At 41.8% G+C, this 22,288-nt stretch overlaps 1 protein-coding gene across 4 annotated transcripts in view; it reads right to left on the bottom strand.

Moving 5' to 3' along the window:
• Nucleotides 1–950: 950 nt before the first annotated feature.
• LOC118913051 (solute carrier family 22 member 1-like) overlaps nucleotides 951–22,288 on the bottom strand; it is a 36,082-nt gene continuing 14,744 nt past the window's right edge. The window contains exons 8-12 of one of the 4 annotated variants that reach the window (XM_057489063.1): nucleotides 20,319–20,403; nucleotides 5,007–5,119; nucleotides 3,754–3,786; nucleotides 3,556–3,655; nucleotides 951–1,360 (exon numbers count right to left, since the gene is read on the bottom strand). In XM_057489063.1, the coding sequence (XP_057345046.1) occupies nucleotides 1,258–1,360; nucleotides 3,556–3,655; nucleotides 3,754–3,786; nucleotides 5,007–5,119; nucleotides 20,319–20,403 (434 nt within the window). In that variant the 3' untranslated portion in view covers nucleotides 951–1,257. Of the gene's footprint in view, nucleotides 1,361–3,555; nucleotides 3,656–3,753; nucleotides 3,787–5,006; nucleotides 5,120–20,318; nucleotides 20,428–22,288 lie in introns of all 4 variants that reach the window. The other 3 variants (XM_036886739.2, XM_036886740.2, XM_036886741.2) reach the window with 3 other exon arrangements.

Here is a 22,288-nt window from a genome sequence, read left to right on the forward strand (position 1 = left end):
TGGTCCCCGAGTATTGTTCTCTCCGTGAGTCTGGCTGCACAGCCCACACCCTCAGACAGTTAAAGAGCTTGCTCCAGGCTATAGAATCACTAGATGTTGGGGGAAACACTGAACCCCATCAGGATCATGCCAGAGTCTGGGCTCTTCCGGTGACATAATGCTGCCTCTCTCAGGCCACAGGGTGCCCCATCTGTTGTCACACCTGCTGCTCTTCAGGTGCTGTCCCTGGTCCCCCAGTCCCCACTGTACTCCTAGCTGATGGGCCACCCCACAGTGTGCACTTTACTCTCAGTGGTTGCCTTCCCAGGCCTGCAGGGGGAAATCTCTGCAGGTTGCATTCTAGGCATTGAAGGAAATGTGTGGGGCAGGATTGGGGAGGTGATTTTCGAGACCATCAAATCCCTCCATCCACTTGAAAGGTGGGCTGTGTGTTCCCCCACGTCTCACAACACAGCCTAAGTTGCCTTACAAAGGCTACATTGCTGTGAATTCTGTGGCAGCACAACCCACAGCACATGGGGCAGCTGTGTTAGGGCTTTTCGGAGAGCCTACTTTTTAAACCAGAACTTGAGCCAGTTACAGAAAACTCCCAGCAAATAGGTCTCTTTTTTGATACATTTACTGTGATAGCTCATTTCTGGCATATGAGTTCACCTTCTAGAATCATCAGCGAGAACCCAAACCAAGAGTGAAAGAGAATAAAATATTCCTGGAACATAGGTGGCAGAAACTTCTTTGCTAAAAAGGTCATAGCACTTCTAGCTTTCAAATGAGGATCACGTTTTATTCCACCACATGCATAGAAACATGATTGGGATATAGTTTGCAGGAAGAATCACCGTATTTAAAAATCAAGAACTCTCGAGAGATTTACACACCGAGAGGCTTTGCCAACCTAGACACCTATAAATACAAAGAGAGTCTAGGAAACCAGTTAAAGAGGCCTCTTTTATAGCAATATTTAAGTTTTATTGGATCTTCAAAATACTTTTGATAATAAAGTACCTGGTAACCACCCACAGCTCTCACTAGAAAGGGGCAAGTAGATAAAAGGTCACCAGGGCTTTGGGAGACTTGAAGGAAGAGGAGGGGAGGGGAGGGGAGGGGAGGGGAGGAGAGGGGAGGGGAGGGGAGGGGACGGGAGGGGACGGGAGAAAGCAGAGCGGGTGTTCTTCAGGACTGACAGTGATGCGGAAGCAGGCGAGCGTGAGGAAGAGGACAGAAAATTGAGCATCCCTCCGTATGCTGACTCCATCTTCATCTCTGCCGCTCGGTGTCCAGGGAAGCATCTCTCTCAGGTGCCTGCGGGCTTGAAGTTTGGATCTGGAGGTAAATCCGGTTTTCTTTGGGCTTCGCTTTCCTGTAGCAACCAAAAATCAAAATTAGTTAAAAGAAACAAGCAGTCAATGACTTGATGAAGACCCAGCCGCAGGGCTGTAAGGGGAAAAAGTCTCAAAACAAGGAGAACAGGACAGCGAGCAGCAAAGAAGAAAAGGGTTGGCAACACAACCTGCAGCCGGCAGGCCAGCCCTGCCTTACGGCCTGCTTTTCTGTGGCCTGTGAGCTTAGACTGGCTTTTTGTATTTTTTAATGGTTTTTAAAATTAAAATAAAAATGTTATTTCCTGACACTTGAAAATTAGATGGAACTCAAAGTTCAATGTCCATGAATAAAGCTCTGCTGGAACCCCATCATACCCATTCCTTTCTGTATTGTCTCTGGCTGCTTTTGTTGAGTAGTGGCCACAGAGACCATGTGGCCCCCAAATGTGAAGTCTTTCCTACATGGCCCTTTACGGAAAGAGCTTGCTGACTCCTGAAGCGGAACATCTATTGTATTGTCGTCTAACTCCGTCACCTTATTTACAGCCAACATTCCATCTGGGGTCTGGGGACTTCTGGGGCAGCTGTCATGCCTTTCATCTGAAGACTGGGCCTGATATCAACAGTAGCTGCTCACAATGTCTTGATAGGATTGGCTGAGATCACACGTGAAGCTTTCGGGGAAGCGGACCCACGGTGAGCCCTCCGTACAGACAGCGAGCAGCACTACAACTCCCGCCTGGGATGGTTTCCCTGGGGAAGTGCCAGGGAAGGAGTGACTGAAATCATCTCTCTGGCAACGGATTGTAGCCACCGTTTGTGGAGTCAGTATAGCAGAGAAGACAGAATGAACTAAGTGATTATCATAGAATGTGCAAAATATTATCAAGAACAGAGGCTGTTCAGGGAGATGAGGGGCTCAGCGCAGAAACTCCAGGAAGGAACGGTTACCCTGAGGGCCTAAAGGGATAAACAAAACACCTTAGAAGATGACCAAGTGCCTATCAACAAATTAGAATGGAGCAGTTTAAAGTCAGGTAATCAACATTAGCTATATATTTCTACCACTGGGACCGAAATAAAGCAAGCATATTGTCAGAAACCAGGACGTGTGTTTCCAGTTAAAATAAGGTGTTTGTCTGGATCAGTGCGGAGAAATCCAGAATTTCTCAGAGTAGATTTACAGAGTACATAAATGGGCATTGTGGGCAGAGCTTATTAAAAACACAGCTCCCTGGGTTCCACCCATCAGTGACTGAGTCAAAACCCCAGCAGGCCCAGGAATCTGCATTTTAGGAAGCTCCCTTTGTGGTTCTTTGCATACTAAGTTTTGAGAATCGTTGAGGATTCTCAAAATGCAAGAAGAAAGGGGAAAATCTAAGATTTATTGAACATCTACTATGTGCCAGACAACACTCTGTCACTGAATTTCCTCACTGTGAAATTTCAGTGAGATAAAATAATATATACATATTATATGTAAAATAGCATATATAGTGCTGTTTTATCTCACTGAATTTTCACAGCAACCCCCTAAATTAAGTATTATACTGGCTACTTTTCAGGCAAGGAAATTAAGTTTCTGTGGGACTCAATGACATTCCCAAAGTCGCAAGGCCCAGCAGGCAACACGTGTCCATGAGCAGGTCCTCATGGCCCCACAGACTGCTCTCTCTGTGGCACAGGGACAGGCGTGTCCTTCCTATGGAGCCCAGAGCGCCCAGCCAGGGCAGGGGCCTGAGCGGCCACCTCAGCACACTTTATCTTCCTTTCCTGTGTTACTATTTTAAAGTGGAATCTGACACTCCATCGAAGCACTTGTCCCTGTCACAGGCATGAAACTTGGAGGTCATTCTTCTTTGTGAAGTGTGTCACTAAGGAATCTGAACCAGCAACCGCTGAAAGGACAGAGAGTGATTTAAGAGTTCCCTGCTCAGGGTCACTAAGTCCTGGGGTGAGCCAGGATGCTGGTGCCCGCACAGCCCGCCTCGCACGCCCGCGCTCTCTGGGCTGCGGTTTAGGGTGGACGACCATCAGCCAAAAATGCATATGTGCCCCTTTCTTTTCTCACCTAAAGCCAATGGCTATTGTGCTATGTTTCTTGCCAGAGTAGCACTGGGTGTAATTTTTTAAAAAAACAGTATCTGTAAAGCTCCCCTAAACCTTTAAGATAGAGACAATGGAGAGGGCTAATGGATTCCAAGGGCACAGCTAGCGTGGGACCGGGACTCACCTCCAGATGTTCTCCGCGTCCTCGATGGTCTCGGGCAAGGCGACCCCCTTGGTCTCGGGAAGCAGCAGCGTCACTCCCCCGGCAACGAGGCCCACCACCGCTTCCAACAAAACAGATCCCCATGGGGCCATTAGGGCACAGGCTGCACCCCTTCCAGGAAGGGGGGCGCCTACCCAAGGAGGTGCCTAGATAACGCACTGTGAGGCACACTACTGTTTAAGTCAAGAACATCTAGAAAAGAAAATTAAAGCAATAGGATAACGGCAGAAATGCCAGGGTAAGAAGAGGGAATGGTGCCTTCATTTACTTCTGTGTTAAGTATAGAATTCTATAGAAACTCATGCTTAAGGTCAAAGGATGATTCAGAAACCTCAGGAGCAATATGAAACTCAGTTTTGATTGGTCACTATGTATGCTATTATATATAAATATGTATATATTATTTTATATATAATATGTATATATACTAATATAATAATATATATAGTTACTATATATCAAAATTGTATTATGTAATCATATATACTACTATATATCATATATTGTTACAAATTATTATATATGATTTTATATATATAAAATGACTAATGCACTATAGTTAATATATATAAACTATATGGAATTATATAATTATATTACATAAATTGTATGTATATATTATAATTACTATAAGCTATAATACATATTATAGCTACTATATATTTATATTGTATGTACATATGACATGCAGCATAGATGATACATACGTGAGCACCATGGGCCTCTCTTGCTTCTCTCTCTCTCTCTCTCCCTCCGTCCCTCCCTCCGTCCTCCTCTCTTATTCTCCCTCCTTCTTTCTGCCCTCTTCTCTCTCCCTCCTTCTCCCTCACGGATTGGCCTGGGCGCAGCATGGTGCTGCCTGCAGGTGCACAGCCATGTTACCTTCCACCAAGTGCATCAGCAGGGTCCTGGGCATCCCAAGGTCCAGGTTTGGGGAGAGAGGGAGGGATCCCCTCCCCCTTCTCTACTCCAAGTTTATCAGTAATAAAGCTGATACTAAACTTTGATTCCCATTTATCTCCGTGTCTGTTCTCAGTTGTCAAGATGCAGAAGCAGAAGAGGGGTGATAATTTGGCACCTTCAAACCTCCAGCAAGTATATGTTAGATGCACAATTGGTAGTCAGTTCCTAAGAAAGCAGGAGGCTATATCAAAAGGTCTCTCAGCTTCTGTCCTGCAGGATGAACTACTGGCCTCTGGAGCCACAGGACATAAGCCTCTGGTCTGCCTTCTAGAACGGCATCTCATCTTTCCCATGAGGCAAGACAGAGGGAGCCAGGCCTTGCTGGGAGGGCAGGCAGCATTGTTGTCTTCTGCAAACTTGCTGGGGGATATCGTTCACCCATCAAATAGTTACTGAGTATTCAAGCTGGGCTGGAAAGGAGGAATAATAAACGTCTGATGAAGTCTTACCGAACAGAATGAGTGGCAAGCCTTGCCAAACCTCCACCAGCCTGAAGACCAAGAAGGGCGTGAGGATCCCACCCAAATCACACAGGGAGGAGCACACCATCACTCCGAGGTTCCTGATAAAATACAGAGAACAAAAAAGATGGCATTTCTGTGATTCAACTTTCCAAATGTTAACCTTATCCTTGGGCAAACATGGTGCCCACCTCCTCAAGCTCCAGGGAGGGGAAAGGGGCTGGAGATGGAGTTAATCACCAATGGCCAATGATTTAATCAATCACGCTACATAATGGGGTCTCCATAAAACCCTACACTATGGGGCCCAGAGAGCTTCTGAGTTGGCGAACACATCCAATGTGCCAGGAAGGTTGGCACATCCCAACCCCACAAAGACGTTCCTGTGCTTGGGACTCTCAGACCTTTACCCTATGTACCTCTTCACCTGGCCATTCATTTATATCGTTTATGTATCCTTCATAACAAATAATAAATGTAAGTGTTTCCCTGCATTCTGTGAATAGCAAATTATAGAAATTGAGGAGGGGGTCATGGAAACCCCTGATTTATTGCCAGTTAATCAGAAGTACAAGTGAGAACCTGGGGCTTGTGGCTGGCATCTAAACTGGAGGCAGTCTTGTGGGACCGAGCCCTTAACCTGTGGGGTGTGTGCTGATTCCAGGTGGATAATGTCAGAATTCCAGGTGATTACAGGACACCCAGTTGGTAACTAGAGAGTTGGAGAATTGGTTAGTGCACGTAGAAGTCTGTCTTTCACACAGAGAGATCAAGAAGGTAGAGTAAAGGTATTAAGGAATGGAGGACAAAGAAAGCTCAAGGGGAAACAGAGAATCTATTTACTTGAAATGACCCTCTTCATCCCCAGTAATTGTCTTTGCTGTGAAATCTACTCTGCCTTAAGTGAATATAGCCATTCCAGCTTTCGTGTGATTGGTGTTCACAGGGAATAGTTTCTCCCATTCTTTTACTCTTACACTCTCTCTATGTATAAATCTTTTTCCACCTTTTTACTTGTAAATTTTCTCTACCATTATATTTAAAGTGAGTTTCTTCTAGACATCATACCACTGGGTCTCATTTTCTGTCCAATCTGACAATCTCTACCTTTTAACTGGGGTGTTTAAACCATTTATATTCTTTATGAGTATTGACTGATATGGTACAGTTTAAATCTATCATCTTGCTATTTGTTTTCTTTTTATTCCATCTGTCCTTTGTTACCTTTTTCCTCTTTTTCTTCCTTCTTATGACTTGAGTATTTTAAATAATTCTATTTTATCTTCTTTGTTGGCTTACTATCTAAAATTCTACTTTTTCTGTTTTTGCTTTAGGGTTTACAGTAGTTATCTGTAACTCAGCATGGTCTGCCTTTAAGTGGTATTCTACCAGTGCATATGAACCTTGCAATGGAAATGCTATAGTTCACTTGCATTTCTCTCCTCCCAGTCTGCACAGTTTTACTTTTCTAGGCTCTAAATCCCACAACACATTGTTATTTTTGCTTTTGATCAAGGGTCAGCAAACTACAACCCATAGTGCAAATATAGCATTTTTATGGCCTTTGAGTTAAGTGTATTTTTTACATATTTAAGAAGCTGGAAAAAAAGAAATTATGTAAGAGATCATATGTGGCCCACAAAGCCAAAAGTTATTCTCTGGCATATTAAGAAAAGATTGCCGGCTGGTAATTACAGATATGCTTTGGTTATGTAACTATACTCCTATTATGTTAATGTGTGTGTGCAATTTAAGTAGTAGCTTAAAACCTATACATGCTGAAGTTACTCTACAAGAAGATATATCAAAGAAATAATCAATCTTCCCATGTTTTCTTCCGCCTGCTACTTCTATAGCTTTTCTTCTTCCTTCCTAATTACAACCCTTAAATAGAATTCGTGCCTCATATCAAATTTACCGAGTATCATAATTCTTCCAAGTGGTAAAGATACCTCAAGACAAATGCTGGGCATAGAAGCCACAGGGCATAAATATGCAAAGAAGTAAAAAGCTAACTTTTTCAAACAATAAGGCTTCTCTCTCACTTACCAACTTCACATTTCCCTGTATGGCCCCGGAAGATGACTGGTTAGCCAGAGACGGGTAAGATTCCTCAAGGGAGGAACAACCTAAGACAGGCACAGTCGCAGGGGGGCCATCAGGTGAGAAATTGGGGATCAACAGAGGTGAGGCTTAGAACCTCACCCCCCCGTTCTGAGAGAAATCTTCTGCATACGTGGATGTTTTATTGCCCTGGTCTAGCTTGGATTAACACATAGCCTACAGGCACACACCTGATCATCTACATGTGCTCTCTTACAACACTAAACTATGTTTTCTACCTTTATCTTGTATCTACCTACCACTTCAGCATTTTATTAAAAATAATAATAATAAAGAGAGAAATGTGGTATCCACATATAAATCAAGTATAAAAACCAAATGAGTATTCATATTTGAACTGACTGTTTAGAGTTCATAATGCATGAGCAAAACCGAAAGTTTCTGTGATGACTGCCCTTGTACTGTTCACTATGTAACTTATTCATTATGTAAGAATTTGTTCTACATGTAAAAACTTGTTTGTTATGCCTCAGAAGATTGGAGACTGACAAAAATTAGGCTTGGGGTGGATTAATGATTGTGCATTGAGCATTGACTCCCCTATACAGAATTTTATTGTCGTTAACAACCATTTGATCAATAAATATGAGAGATGCCCTCACAAAAAAAAAAAAAAAAAAAAGGACAGACTTCCAATGGTAAAATAAATTAGTAACCGGGATGTAATGTATAGCATAAGGAATATAGTCAAGATATTGTAACAGCCTGGTAGGGTGATAGCTGGAACCTAGAATTATGTATATAAATGTTCTACCACTGTGTTGTACACTTGAAACTCATGTAATGTAATACTGTGTGTCAACTACCCTTCAATAAAAAATAATTATTAAAAAAAAAAAAAAAAAAAAAAGAAAAGATTGCCAATCCCTGCTTTAAACAGTTTGACTAACTTTTAAAGTAAATAACCAGAATAAATAATTATTTATATTTACCCATGTCATTACCATTCCAGTGCTCTTTATGCTTTTCTGTAGACCCAGATCTCTGATATCATTTTCCCTCTCTGAAAGACTTTAACATTTCTTGTAGTGCAGGTCTGCGGGTGATAAGTTCTTTCAGCCTTTATACGTCTGAAGATGTCTTTACTTTCATCCACTGTTGAAAGGTAATTTTGCTGGGTCAAGAATTCTAGGTTGACGACTTATTTTTTTCTTTCTATATCTTAAAGATGTTGTTCTACCATCTTGTTACTTGCATTGCTTTCATTGAGAAGTCTTTAGTCCTGTCTGTGATGTCTTTTTTTAGGCTGCTTTTTAGGATTTTTATGATCTGACTTTCTTGATGTTTTTTTTTGTGGTTGGAGTTTATTGAGGTTCTTAGATCTGTGAATTAGTAGTTTTTATTAATTTTGAATAAAGTTTTGGCCATTATTTCTTCAAATATTTTTTTCTGTCTCCCTATTCATTCTTTCCATTCTCCTCTGCAGACTTCAATTACATGTGCTGCAATTGTCCCATAGCTCACTGATTCTGAGTTTCATTTTGAATAGTTTGTACTGCTATCTTCAAATCTGTTCATCTCTTCTTCCATTAATATTTAATCTGTTATTAACTCATCTGGTGTATTTTTCATCTCAGACACTGTAATTTTCAGCTCTTAAGTTTCATTTGGGATTTTTAAAAATATCTTCCATGTCTCTACTTGATAAACTCAATCTTTCTCTAGGTTCTTGAACACATAGAGTACAAATATAATAATTGCTTTAATGTCTTTGTCTACTGCTTACATCATCTGTGTCATTTCTGGACCCATTTAGATTGATTTATTTTTCTCCTCAATATAGGTTCTCTTCTGCTGCTTCTTTGCATGTCTTTTTTTATTGGATGCCAGACATTGTAAATTTTACCTTGTTCGGTGCTTGATAGTTTTGATGCCTATGAATTATCTGGAGTTTTGTTTTGAAAACATGGTTAAATTAGGAACAATAAATCAGGAAGTTTTATCCTTTGGGTTCTTACTTTTATGCTTCTTCTATTACATCCATTTGCATAATGTCTTACTCCCTACGATGAGTAATTATAAATTACACTTCCTTTCTTTCCCAGTCCCTCCCCCTGACCTCATCTTAGTTGGTTATATCATCTTAGTATTTGCCATTATATATTTAAAAATATTCACAAGTTACTTAATTTATCAGGTATCAGTGGTATTTTTCTTCTTAGCTAGAAAAAGTACACTAGGAAAATTCATTTTTGGTTATTCATCTTTTAATACTATGATTTCTTCCTGTATCAGTTATTTCAGAAGAATTTGCAGGCAGGGGCCAGGCCATGTTTCAGACTAGTAGAAATTCTCTGTTTTTACTAGGATTGTATGAGGTTAGATGCCTTAACCTCCATCATTCCCAACCTTCAGGGGCTGACAGTACAGAACGCCACCACACAGGGTCTGTCTCCTCCATCGTGCCTTCCGGAGTACTACTATCTGAAAGCTTCCTGCATATTCTCTCATGGCCTTACTCTCCCTGCTTCACCTTCAGCTGCCCAACACCCAGGGAAGGAAGCTCACACCTCTCGCTCCTACATCCAGCCTATTCTCCAAACCAGGGATCGTGGGTCATATCCTTCAAGGTATGCTTCCTACTCTGGAAAACTGCTGACCTCGTCTAAGCTGCTGTCACAGCTGTGCATCCCTGGAATCTTCTAGACTCCCTGCATTTGGGAGCCTTTCCTCTTACATATTGTCTTTTGGGGTCACCCTCCTTTCAAAGATGCCATTTTCAGGGGTTTTTTTCTTCTTCTTCTTCTTCTTCTTCTTCTAACTCTTCTAATAGCCTTAGTGTGATTTCCCACAGGAGAAAGAAAAGACACCATTATTTTTTATTATTTTAGTACATAAAAACATCTTGAGAAAGAAAAAAAATTAATACACACACAGAAGCTAGAAGTAGGGAATTAGCTCCCTTATTTAAAATTCACATTTTTGTGGTACTTCATTCACTCATTCTGTGAGCACTTAGTGACTGGTTAGTATGACTATCAAACAGTTTCAGGAGACACAGAGAAGTATGATATGTCATTCCTCTTTTCAAGGAGCTCAAAAGACAGGGAGGAGATAGAAATGGAGAGACAATTCACAAGGCAGTGCATACTGACGCCAAAAGAATGTTCTCAACATTGTGCCGCAGACAGAAGGAGCCTGCTGCTCCCTTCTGAAGACTCCAGTGTGTAAGAAACAGGGTCAAAATGGTTAAAATGTTAATTGTTTGAATTTGCAGTACTTAGAAGGTAATAAAGTAACAGAAATAATCCTTTTTTAAAAACAGTTTAGCTTTGACTCCAATGATCAAAAACACCAGAACTTTCATGGTTGTCTCTCTTTTGTCTGTGTGGATCAAGTTTAGTTACTTCTGACCATCTGGCTTCTTTTCCCAGCTGCTGAGCATCCTTGTCAGGCAGGCTCTCCACACAAATGGTCAGGGGCCCCCTGGGAGCAGGTGGGCCTGCCTCCACAGGACAAGGCACTCAGCACCTTTGACACTTTACATTCGGAGCCGGGCCCCTGGGTCCAGTGGCCATGACGGTGGCCCTGTCTGGCCTGGCTATTTTAGACTCTTGGGATCAGGACTGCTGAGTGTAGAAGACTTTCTTTATAACCTGCCTTCATCTCTTTGCATTCAGTCCAAGCAAACTCTGAATAAGAGTGTAAGACAGGGACTTCCAGTGACAGTTATGAACCAGTCATCCATGTGTCTTCTGGCTTACCACGGGGCTCACAGAGCTGTGCAGGTAAGAAGGAATTGGAGAGCTGGAATATTTCTTAGAATCCATTGGTATTATGACATGGGGAACAAGAAACAATTGATCCAGAGGAAAATAAAGAGTTTAAGGAAATATACCAAATTCTGACAAAGGTCAGAATTAAAAATTTAAATAAAGTGGTTAATTACTTTTACAATAAAAATAATCTTCATTTAAAACTGTACCTTAAAATACAGACGGCAATAAGCACATGCAAAGATGCCGACCATTATGAGTAATTAGGAGAATGCAAATTAAAGTCACAATAACACCACTACCCCCCAGAATCATGTAGAAACATTAAAAACTGACAATACCGAGGCGGAGCCAACATGGCGGCGTGAGTAGGACAGTGGGAATCTCCTCCCAAAAACATATATACTTTTGAAAATACAACAAACACAACTAGCCCTAAAAGAGAGACCAGAAGACGCAGGACAGTGGCCAGACTGCAGCTACACCAGCGAGAACCCAGCGACTGGTGAAAGGGGTAAGATACAAGCCCCGGCCCCGCGGGACCCGAGCGCCCCTCCCCCCAGCTCCCGGCGGGAGAACAATAGGCAGAGCGGGAGGGAGACGGAGCCCAGGACTGCCGAACACCCAGCCCCAGCCATCCGGGCCAGAGCGCAGACACAGTGCATGGGCGGAGGGCCCTGGATACTGGGGGAACAGGGAATAAGACCTCTGAGCGGGTGCTGAAGCTGATGCCCCTGTGACAAAGAAAAGCGGGGGCTTTTTGAAAGTCTTAAAGGGACAGGGACTTAACAGCTTGACGGAAAAAACCCAGGTCACAGTACAGCAGCTGGAAATTACAGGGAAAACCGGGTGCACTAACCCCCTGGGCAACAGCTCCGAGACCCCTCACGGAGGCAAACAGTCAAGCAGCCCCCCCATCCATCACCCCACCGGGCGCTGCGAAAGCAGAGAAGCAGCCTGAGACAAATTCCGCCCACAGAAAGGGAAATTTCTCCCTCCCGGCCAGGCAAGACACAAAGACCCACTCTACACGCAATTACCCAACACAAGCCACTAGGGGTCGCAGTTGCCCCAGTAAAGAAAGGCCAGTAGTAAGTGAAAATTTTGGCCCTCCCAGCTGACAGTCAATAGCACCTGTCAACATGAAAAGGCAAAAAAATATGATCCAGACAAGACTAACCCAGACAGCTTCGGCATCTGCTACATCTTCCCCTGAGAAGGAATCTGGGGAGATAGATTTAGCCAGTCTTCCTGAAAAAGAATTCAAAACAAAAGTCATAACCATGCTGATGGACTTGCAGAGAAATATGCAAGAACTAAGGAAGGAGAATTCAGAAATAAAACAAGCTCTGGAAGGACTTCAAAACAGAATGGACGAGATGCAAGAGACCATTAATGGACTAGAAAACAGAGAACAGGAACGCAGAGAAGCTGATGCAGAGAGAGATAAAAGGATCTCCAGGAATGAAAGAATTTTAAGAGAGCTGAGTGATCAATATAAAAGAAATAATATAAGAATCATAGGCATTCCAGAAGAAGTAGAGAGAGAAAAGGGGATAGAAAATGTCTTTGAAGAAATAATTGCTGAAAATTTCCCCAAACTAGGGGAAGAAATGGCCTCTCAGACCACAGAGGTACACAGAACTCCCATGACAAGGGATCCAAGGAGGGCAACACCAAGACACATAATAATTAAAATGGTAAAGATCAAAGACAAGGACAAAGTATTACAAGCAGCCAGAGAGAAAAAAAAGGTTACCTACAAAGGAAAACCCATCAGGCTATCATCAGACTTCTCAACAGAAACCCTACAGGCCAGAAGAGAATGGCATGATATACTTAATGCAATGAAACAGAAGGGCCTCGAACCAAGACTACTGTATCCAGCACGAATATCATTTAAATATGAAGGAGGGATTAAACAATTCCCAGACAAGCAAAAGTTGAGGGAATTTGCCTCCCACAAACCACCTCTACAGGGCATCCTACAGGGACTGCTCTAGATGGGAGCACTCCTAAAAAGAGCACACAACAAAACACCCAACATATGAAGAAGGGAGGAGGAGGAATAAGAAGGGAGAGAAATAAAGAATCATCAGATTGTGTTTATAATAGCTCAACAAGCGAGTTAAGTTAGACAGTAAGACAGTAAAGAAGCTAACCCTAAACCTTTGGTAACCACAAACTTAAAGCCTGCAATGGCAATAAATTCATACCTTTCAATAATCACCCTAAATGTAAATGGACTGAATGCACCAATCAAAAGACACAGAGTAATAGAATGGATAAAAAAGCAAGATCCATCCATATGCTGCTTACAAGAGACTCACCTCAAACCCAAAGACGCGCACAGACTTAAAGTCAAGGGATGGAAAAAGATATTTCAAGCAAACAACAGAGAGAAGAAAGCAGGTGTTGCAATTCTGGTATCAGACAAAACAGACTTCAAAATAAAGAAAGTAACAAAAGACAAAGAAGGACATTACATAATGATAAAGGGCTCAGTCCATCAAGAGGATATAACCATTATAAATATATATGCACCCAATACAGGAGCACCAACATACCTGAAACAAATATTAACAGAACTAAAGGAGGAAATAGAATGCAATGCATTCATTCTAGGAGACTTCAACACACCACTCACTCCAAAGGACAGATCCACCAGACAGAAAATAAGTAAGGACACAGAGGCACTGAACAACACACTAGAACAGATGGACCTAATAGACATCTACAGAACTCTACATCCAAAAGCAACAGGATACACATTCTTCTCAAGTGCTCATGGAACATTCTCCAGAATAGACCACATACTAGGACACAAAAAGAGCCTCAGTAAATTCCAAAAGATTGAAATCCTACCAACCAACTTTTCAGACCACAAAGTCATTAAACTAGAAATAAACTGTTCAAAGAAAGCAAAAAGGCTCACAAACACATGGAGGCTAAACAACACGCTCCTAAATAATCAATGGATCAATGACCAAATCAAAATGGAGATCCAGCAATATATGGAAACAAATGACAACAACAACACTAAGCCCCAACTTCTGTGGGACGCAGCAAAAGCAGTCTTAAGAGGAAAGTATATAGCACTCCAAGCATATTTAAAAAAGGAAGAGCAATCCCAAATGAACGGTCTAATGTCACAACTATCAAAATTGGAAAAAGAAGAACAAATGAGGCCTAAGGTCAGCAGAAGGAGGGACATAATAAAGATCAGAGAAGAAATAAATAAAATTGAGAAGAATAAAACAATAGCAAAAATCAATGAAACCAAGAGCTGGTTCTTCGAGAAAATAAACAAAATAGATAAGCCTCTAGCCAGACTTATTAAGAGGAAAAGAGAGTCAACACAAATCAACAGTATCAGAAATGAGAAAGGAAAAATCACAACAGATCCCGCAGAAATACAAAGAATTATTAGAGACTACTATGAAAACCTATATGCTAACAAGCTGGGAAACCTAGGAGAAATGGACAACTTCCTAGAAAAATACAACCTTCCAAGACTGACCCAAAAAGAAACAGAAAATCTAAACAGACCAATTACCAGCAACGAAATTGAAGCAGTAATCAAAAAACTACCAAAGAACAAAACCCCCGGGCCAGATGGATTTACCTCGGAATTTTATCAGACATACAGGGAAGACATAATACCCATTCTCCTTAAAGTTTTCCAAGAAATAGAAGAGGAGGGGATACTCCCAAACTCATTCTATGAAGCTAACATCACCCTAATACCAAAACCAGGCAAAGACACCACCAAAAAAGAAAACTATAGACCAATATCCCTGATGAACGTAGACGCAAAAATACTCAACAAAATTTTAGCAAACCGAATTCAAAAATACATCAAAACCATCGTACACCATGACCAAGTGGGATTCATCCCAGGGATGCAAGGATGGCACAACATTCGAAAGTCCATCAATATCATCCACCACATCAACAAAAAGAAAGACAAAAACCACATGATCATCTCCATAGATGCTGAAAAAGCATTTGACAAAGTTCAACATCCATTCATGATAAAAACTCTCAGCAAAATGGGAATAGAGGGCAAGTACCTCAACATAATAAAGGCCATCTATGAAAAACCCACAGCCAACATTATATTGAATAGCGAGAAGCTGAAAGCATTTCCGCTGAGATCGGGAACTAGACAGGGATGCCCACTCTCCCCACTGTTATTTAACATTGTACTAGAGGTCCTAGCCACGGCAATCAGACAAAACAAAAAAATACAAGGAATCCAGATTGGTAAAGAAGAAGTCAAACTGTCACTATTTGCAGATGACATGATACTGTACATAAAAAACCCTAAAGACTCCACCCCAGAACTACTAGCACTGATATCGGAATACAGCAAAGTTGCAGGATACAAAATCAACACACAGAAATCTGTGGCTTTCCTATATACCAACAATGAACCAACAGAAAGAGAAATCAGGAAAACAACTCCATTCACAATTGCATCAAAAAAAATAAAATACCTAGGAATAAACCTAACCAAAGAAGTGAAAGACTTATATTCTGAAAACTACAAGTCACTCTTAAAAGAAATTAAAGGGGACACTAACAGATGGAAACGCATCCCATGCTCATGGCTAGGAAGAATTAATATCGTCAAAATGGCCATCCTGCCCAAAGCAATATACAGATTTGATGCAATCCCTATGAAACTACCAGCAACATTCTTCAATGAACTGGATCAAATAATTCAAAAATTCATATGGAACCACCAAAGACCCCGAATAGCCAAAGCAATCCTGAGAAAGAAGAATAAAGTAGGGGGGATCTCACTCCCCAACTTCAAGCTGTATTATAAAGCCATAGTAATCAAGACAATTTGGTACTGGCACAAGAACAGAGCCACAGACCAATGGAACAGACTAGAGAATCCAGACATTAACTCAGACATATATGGTCAATTAATATTTGATAAAGGAGCCATGGACATACAATGGCGAAATGACAGTCTCTTCAACAGATGGTGCTGGCAAAACTGGACAGCTACATGTAGGAGAATGAAACTGGACCATCGTCTAACCCCATATACAAAAGTAAACTCAAAATGGATCAAAGACCTGAATGTAAGTCATGAAACCATTAAACTCTTGGAAGAAAACATAGGCACAAACCTCTTAGACATAAACATGAGTGACCTCTTCTTGAACATATCTCCCCGGGCAAGAAAAACAACAGCAAAAATGAACAAGTGGGACTATATTAAGCTGAAAAGCTTCTGTACAGCAAAAGACACCATCAATAGAACAAAAAGAAACCCTACAGTATGGGAGAATATCTTTGAAAATGACACATCCGATAAAGGCTTGACGTCCAGAATATATAAAGAGCTCACACGCCTCAACAAACAAAAAACAAATAACCCAATTAAAAAATGGGCAAAGGAACTGAACAGACAGTTCTCCAAAAAAGAAATACAGATGGCCAACAGACACATGAAAAGATGCTCCACATCGCTAATTATCAGAGAAATGCAAATTAAAACTACAATGAGGTATCACCTCACACCAGTAAGGATGGCTGCCATCCAAAAGACAAACAACAACAAATGTTGGCGAGGCTGTGGAGAAAGGGGAACCCTCCTACACTGCTGGTGGGAATGTAAACTTGTTCAACCATTGTGGAAAGCAGTATGGAGGTACATCAAAATGCTCAAAACAGACTTACCATTTGACCCAGGAATTGCACTCCTAGGAATTTACCCTAAGAATGCAGCAATCAAGTATGAGAAAGATCAGTGCACCCCTATGTTTATCGCAGCACTATTTACAATAGCCAAGAATTGGAAGCAACCTAAATGTCCATCGATAGATGAATGGATAAAGAAGATGTGGTACATATACACAATGGAATACTACTCAGCCATAAGAAAAGGGCAAATCCAACCATTTGCAGCAACATGGATGGAGCTGGAGGGTATTTTGCTCAGTGAAACAAGCCAAGCAGAGAAAGAGAAATACCAAATGATTTCACTCATCTGTGGAATATAAGAACAAAGGAAAAACTGAAGGAACAAAACAGCAGCAGAATCACAGAACTCAAGAATGGACTAACAGGTACCAAAGGGAAAGGGACTGGGGAGGATGGGTGGGTAGGGAGGGATAAGGGGGGGAGAAGTAGGGGGGTATTAAGATTAGCATCCATAGCGGGGTGGGAGAAAGGGGAGGGCTGTACAACACAGAGAAGACAAGTAGTGATTCTACAACAGGTTGCTACGCTGATGGACAGTGACTGTAAAGGAGTATATAGGGGGGACCTGGTATAGGGGAGAGCCTAGTAAACAAAGTATTCGTCATGTAAGTGTAGATTAATGATTAAAAAAAAAAAAATGCAGTTCCTATGTGGTGACCTCTAATGAGTTCTACACAATGATATAAAGGACATATAAAAGTGTAGGCAAAGGGTCTGTTTGTGTTTATACAGAGGATCAAAGCCTAATTTGGCTACCCCGAAAATGAACTAAGAAACGATATGAAAGAGAACTTCCAACATCAGCACTCTCTGGAAGACTCATGCCAGAAGATGATCATCAAAAAACCCCAACAAAGATCCACGCACTGCTACAGCTGTAGATGCACTCATCCCACCAGCTCCTGGACTTGCCATGGGAATGAAGGAGATATCTAAGCTGGCCTGTGCATACAGTAAAACAACAAATTTGACTGGATCTATACTGTTGGAACTCAACCAAGAATTAGGAGAAGTGCAAATTGTAGCGCTCCAAAATCTTACAACTACAGACTATTTACTGTTAAAAGAACATATGGGATGTGAACAGTGCCCAGGAATGGGTTGTTTTAATTTGTCTGATTTTTCTCAAACTACTCAAATTCAGTTAGATAATAACCATCATATCATTGATAAGTTTTCACAAATGCCTAGGGTGCCTAACTGGTTTTCTTGGTTTCACTGGAGATGGCTGGTAATTACAGGTATGCTTTGGTTATGTAACTATACTCCTATTATGTTAATGTGTGTGCGCAATTTAAGTAGTAGCTTAAAATCTATACATGCTGAAGTTACTCTACAAGAAGATATGTCAAAGAAATAATCAATCTTCCCATGTTTTCTCCCGCCTGCTACTTCTATAGCTTTTCTTCTTCCTTCCTAATTACAACGAATTCTTAAATAGAATTCGTGCCTCATATCAAATTTACCGAGTATCATAACTCCTCCAAGTGGTAAAGATACCTCAAGACAAATGCTGGGCATAGAAGCCACAGGGCATAAATATGCAAAGAAATAAAAAGCTAACCATTTCAAACAATAAGGCTTCTCTCTCACTTACCAACTTAACATTTCCCTGTATGGCCCCGGAAGATGACTGGTTAGCCAGAGACGGGTAAGATTCCTCAAGGGAGGAACAACCTAAGACAGGCACAGTCGCAGGGGGGTCATCAGGTGAGAAATTGGGGATCAACAGAGGTGAGGCTTAGAACCTCACCCCCCCTGTTCTGAGAGAAATCTTCTGCATATGTGGATGTTTTATTGCCCTTGTCTAGCTTGGATTAACACATAGTCTACAGGCACACACCTGATCATCTACATGTGCTCTCTTACAACACTAAACTATGTTTTCTACCTTTATGTTGTATCTACCTACCACTTCAGCATCTTATTAAAAATAATAAAGAGAGAAATGTGGTATCCACATATAAATCAAGTATAAAAATCAAATGTGTATTCATATTTGAACTGACTGTTTATAGTTCATAATGCATGAGCAAAACCAAAAGTTTCTGTGATGACTGCCCTTGTACTGTTCACCATGTAACTTATTCACTATGTAAGAATTTGTTCTCCATGTAAGAACTTGTTCGTTATGCTTCAGAAGATTGGAGACTGACGAAAATTAGGCTTGGGGTGGATTAATGATTGTGCATTGAGCATTGACTCCCCTATACAGAATTTTATTGTTGTTAACAACCATTTGATCAATAAATATGAGAGATGCCCTAACAACAACAACCAAGAAAAAGTACACACTTCCAATTGTAAAATAAATAAGCAACCGGGATGTAATGTATAGCATAAGGAATATAGTCAAAATATTGTAACAACTTGGTATGGTGATAGCTGGTACTTAGAATTATCATGTATATAAATGTTGAATCACTGTGTTGTACACCTGAAACTAAGGTAATGTAATACTGTGTGTCAACTACCCTTCAATAAAAAATAATTATCTAAAAAAAAAAAAAAAAAAAAAAAAAAAACTGACAATACCAAGTGCTGGTGAGGATGTAGAGAAAGCAGATCTCTCACACATGGCATGACCACTTTGGAAACCATTTCAACAGTTTCTCCTAAACTTAAATACACACTTCACCATATGCCCCACTCCAAGTTTTTAACCAAGAGCAATGAAAACATATATCCACTCAAAGACCTGCAAATGAATGTTTATTTGCAGCTGTATTATCACTCCAAACTGAGAACAGCCCAAATGTCCATAAACTGGTAAATGGAGAAATAAATTGTGGTACATCATTGACATCCAGGAATACTACTCAGCTTTGATACACACAACGGTGAGGATGGATCCCATTATGCTAAGGAAAAGCAGCCAAACCCAAAGCCATGTAATTCCATTTACAGAACATGTTGGAAAAAGTTAAACCGTAGGAAGAGAAATATGACCAGTGGGTGCCGGGTCCGGGGTGGTGGGAGAGAAGGGCATTGACTATAGAGGGACATGAGGACACATCTGGAAGTGATGGAAATCTATGCTGATTGCAGTCAAGGTTAAATGAATATATAAAATCAAACTCATCAAACTGTGCATTTTAGGGTGAATATTGCTCTAAGAGAGTTCTACCTCAGTACACCTGCCTTTGCACAGCAAGTCTTCTAGGCCTGTTGCGAACTTTATGGAGAGAGATTGTGTCATCACAGGAAGAGCACCAGCTCTGAGGTCAGAAAGATACTGCATTCTTGCCACATGACTCTTGCAAGGTCTCTTTCCCTTTGTAAACCTCGACTTCCTTGGATGTCAGAGGGGGACAACCACAGGTTTATGGGCTAAACTGCATCATATGTCTGGAGATGTTTTGTGTATCACTGTACAAACAAGAACTGCTGTTTAAGCAGGTACTGTCTGAAGGTGCCAGTGGAGATGCTGAAGTCTCCACAGCTAGCCCCTGCTAAGGAGGGGTGGGAACGCAGCCCCACTCCCTGTCCAGTGCCCTCTGTACTCTGCCAGGCTTCTCTTTTCTTGCACTTGCCCCGCAGGGAGCACACGGGCCCTCCGCATACTCCAAACCTTCCCATTTCACATTCCACTCCAAGTAGGCATTGCCCCTCTCTTTGATGTGCAACCCCACAGCTCCATATCCAAACTCACCGACACCTGGGCAACCCTGACAATGTCTCAGCACCGCTCGGGGTCCCCCCGAGCCAGAGCCCCCTACCTCTTGTGTGCACTCACCGGATGAAGGTAGGATACAGCTCAGCATTCACCAGGCACACCATTTGGAACACGATGGTGATCCCCATTCGGCCAAGACAGGCGACTGCGAGGTTTAACCAGTGTAAGTCTGGAGAGGAAGCACAGAGGGTGTGAAACACAAGTGCAAGGAGCCACGTCCCGAGGAAGCTGGGACTTCAGAGTTGGAAGGGCTGGGAAGACTGCCTTATCTGACCCTTCAGTCTGAGTCCCGACAGGTTTGGGGACTTGATCACAACAAGGATCCACTGTGCAAAGGGAAGAGGGTGCTTTTTGAATCTCCGCTCTGCCTCCTGTCAGCTTCCTGACTCAGGCAAGCTGTTTACGTTTACATCTTTGGGCCTTGGTTTCCTCAACTGCAAATGGGCATATTTACACACAACTTAAAGGGTGCTGTGAGATTTCAAATACATGTCAAATGTCCACTGTGGCCACTTCATAGATGTTGGCTTTCTCATTATGATGCAGTGATGTTATTGCTAGCACAGTGCCTGGAACATAGTAGGTTCTCAGCAAACACAGTACCTATAGGCCCTACTTCCAGAACTGGTAGACCAGATTTCTGTTTTTTCCCAAACACATTCTTTAACCAAAACATCTTTCATAAAAGTCTTGAGCTGTGTGTATAAAGGAAGCAGACCCTGCATCACCCTAGAAGACAACTGTGGGGTTTTTGATTAGGTGAAGGTCCAGGAAGCCCTCTCCCTACCGGGATCTGATCAAAGAATTGAACAACACCATCTGCCCCACCTTGATTACCCCAAATATTCAAATGCACACAGCTCTCGTACCCTCCATGAGCACTCCATGAAGCCGGAGCTTTCTCCCCTTTGCTCCCCACTGAGCAGCTGGGGCCAAGCGCAGGCTGAACACACAGAGGCACTTGGAATGTTTTCTTGGAGGAGGGGATGCATGTTTATCATCTAATGCAATAAAGGCCAAATAGAAGGGAATAGAGAGGTTGGGAGCTGGGAGGAGGGTCCTGGGGCCACAGACTGAAGGGCAGGGTGCCTGAGCTCTACCCAGGGGACACCTGGACAGTCTCTGACCTCAGGCTCCTTCTCAATACTCAGTGCTGTTTCTTTAAATTTAAAAAAAATCTGTCTATTCATTATATCTTATCAGGATTCCAGAAACAGGGAGATGGGGAGGAAAAATGGGAAAATATATATTTCCTACGCACTCTGCTCCTTTTCCTGTGTTCTTTGTTTTCTCCCCACGCAAGGAGGAAGAAGAAAACTGAGCTGTCTTTTCTACCTCTTTTCATTTTCAGACTGATGCATAGAGCCTGGTTCTTGGGAATATAGACTTTATGGGCCATTTCCCGAAATACCCTGCACAGAACCCTGCCAAAATGACTCATTAAACCAACAAGTACAGAGCACAAGCAATAAACACTGAGAAAATAGCAAATCCACCTTAGTGTTTATTTAACAGCATTTCCCAAAGTAAATGTAAAAGGTAATTTATGCATTCAAAACTGACTAAAATTATTCTGCTTTGGCTTATCTTGGGTTTTAAGAATTTGGACTAAACTACACATCGACCAAAATGACTGGTATTAAAAAGATTGGCAATACCAAAAGTTAGTGAGGATGTGAACAACTGGAACGCTCATGCATCGCTGGTAAGGGTGTAAACTGGTTCAACCACTTTGGAAAGCTGTTTGGCTGTAACTTCTAAACCCAAACATATGCCTTCCCTTAACCCAGCACATGGACATGCAGGCTCACAGCCAGGGGAAGTGCGCACATGTGCCTGCAGAAAGACACGCGCCAGAACGTTAATCCCAGCAGGCAGACCTGGAAACCACACCCGTGTCAGTCAACAGTGGAATGGATACCTAGTGGGGAATTTGTGCAGTGAAATGCTGCCCGGTAACGGAGAAGTATGCACTACACTCTGTGGTGACAACACGGGTGAATCTCATATAGGTAAGGATGAGTGAGTGA

The sequence above is a fragment of the Manis pentadactyla genome, chromosome 12 (genome assembly GCF_030020395.1).
Source record: "Manis pentadactyla isolate mManPen7 chromosome 12, mManPen7.hap1, whole genome shotgun sequence".
NCBI classification, from domain to species: domain Eukaryota; kingdom Metazoa; phylum Chordata; class Mammalia; order Pholidota; family Manidae; genus Manis; species Manis pentadactyla.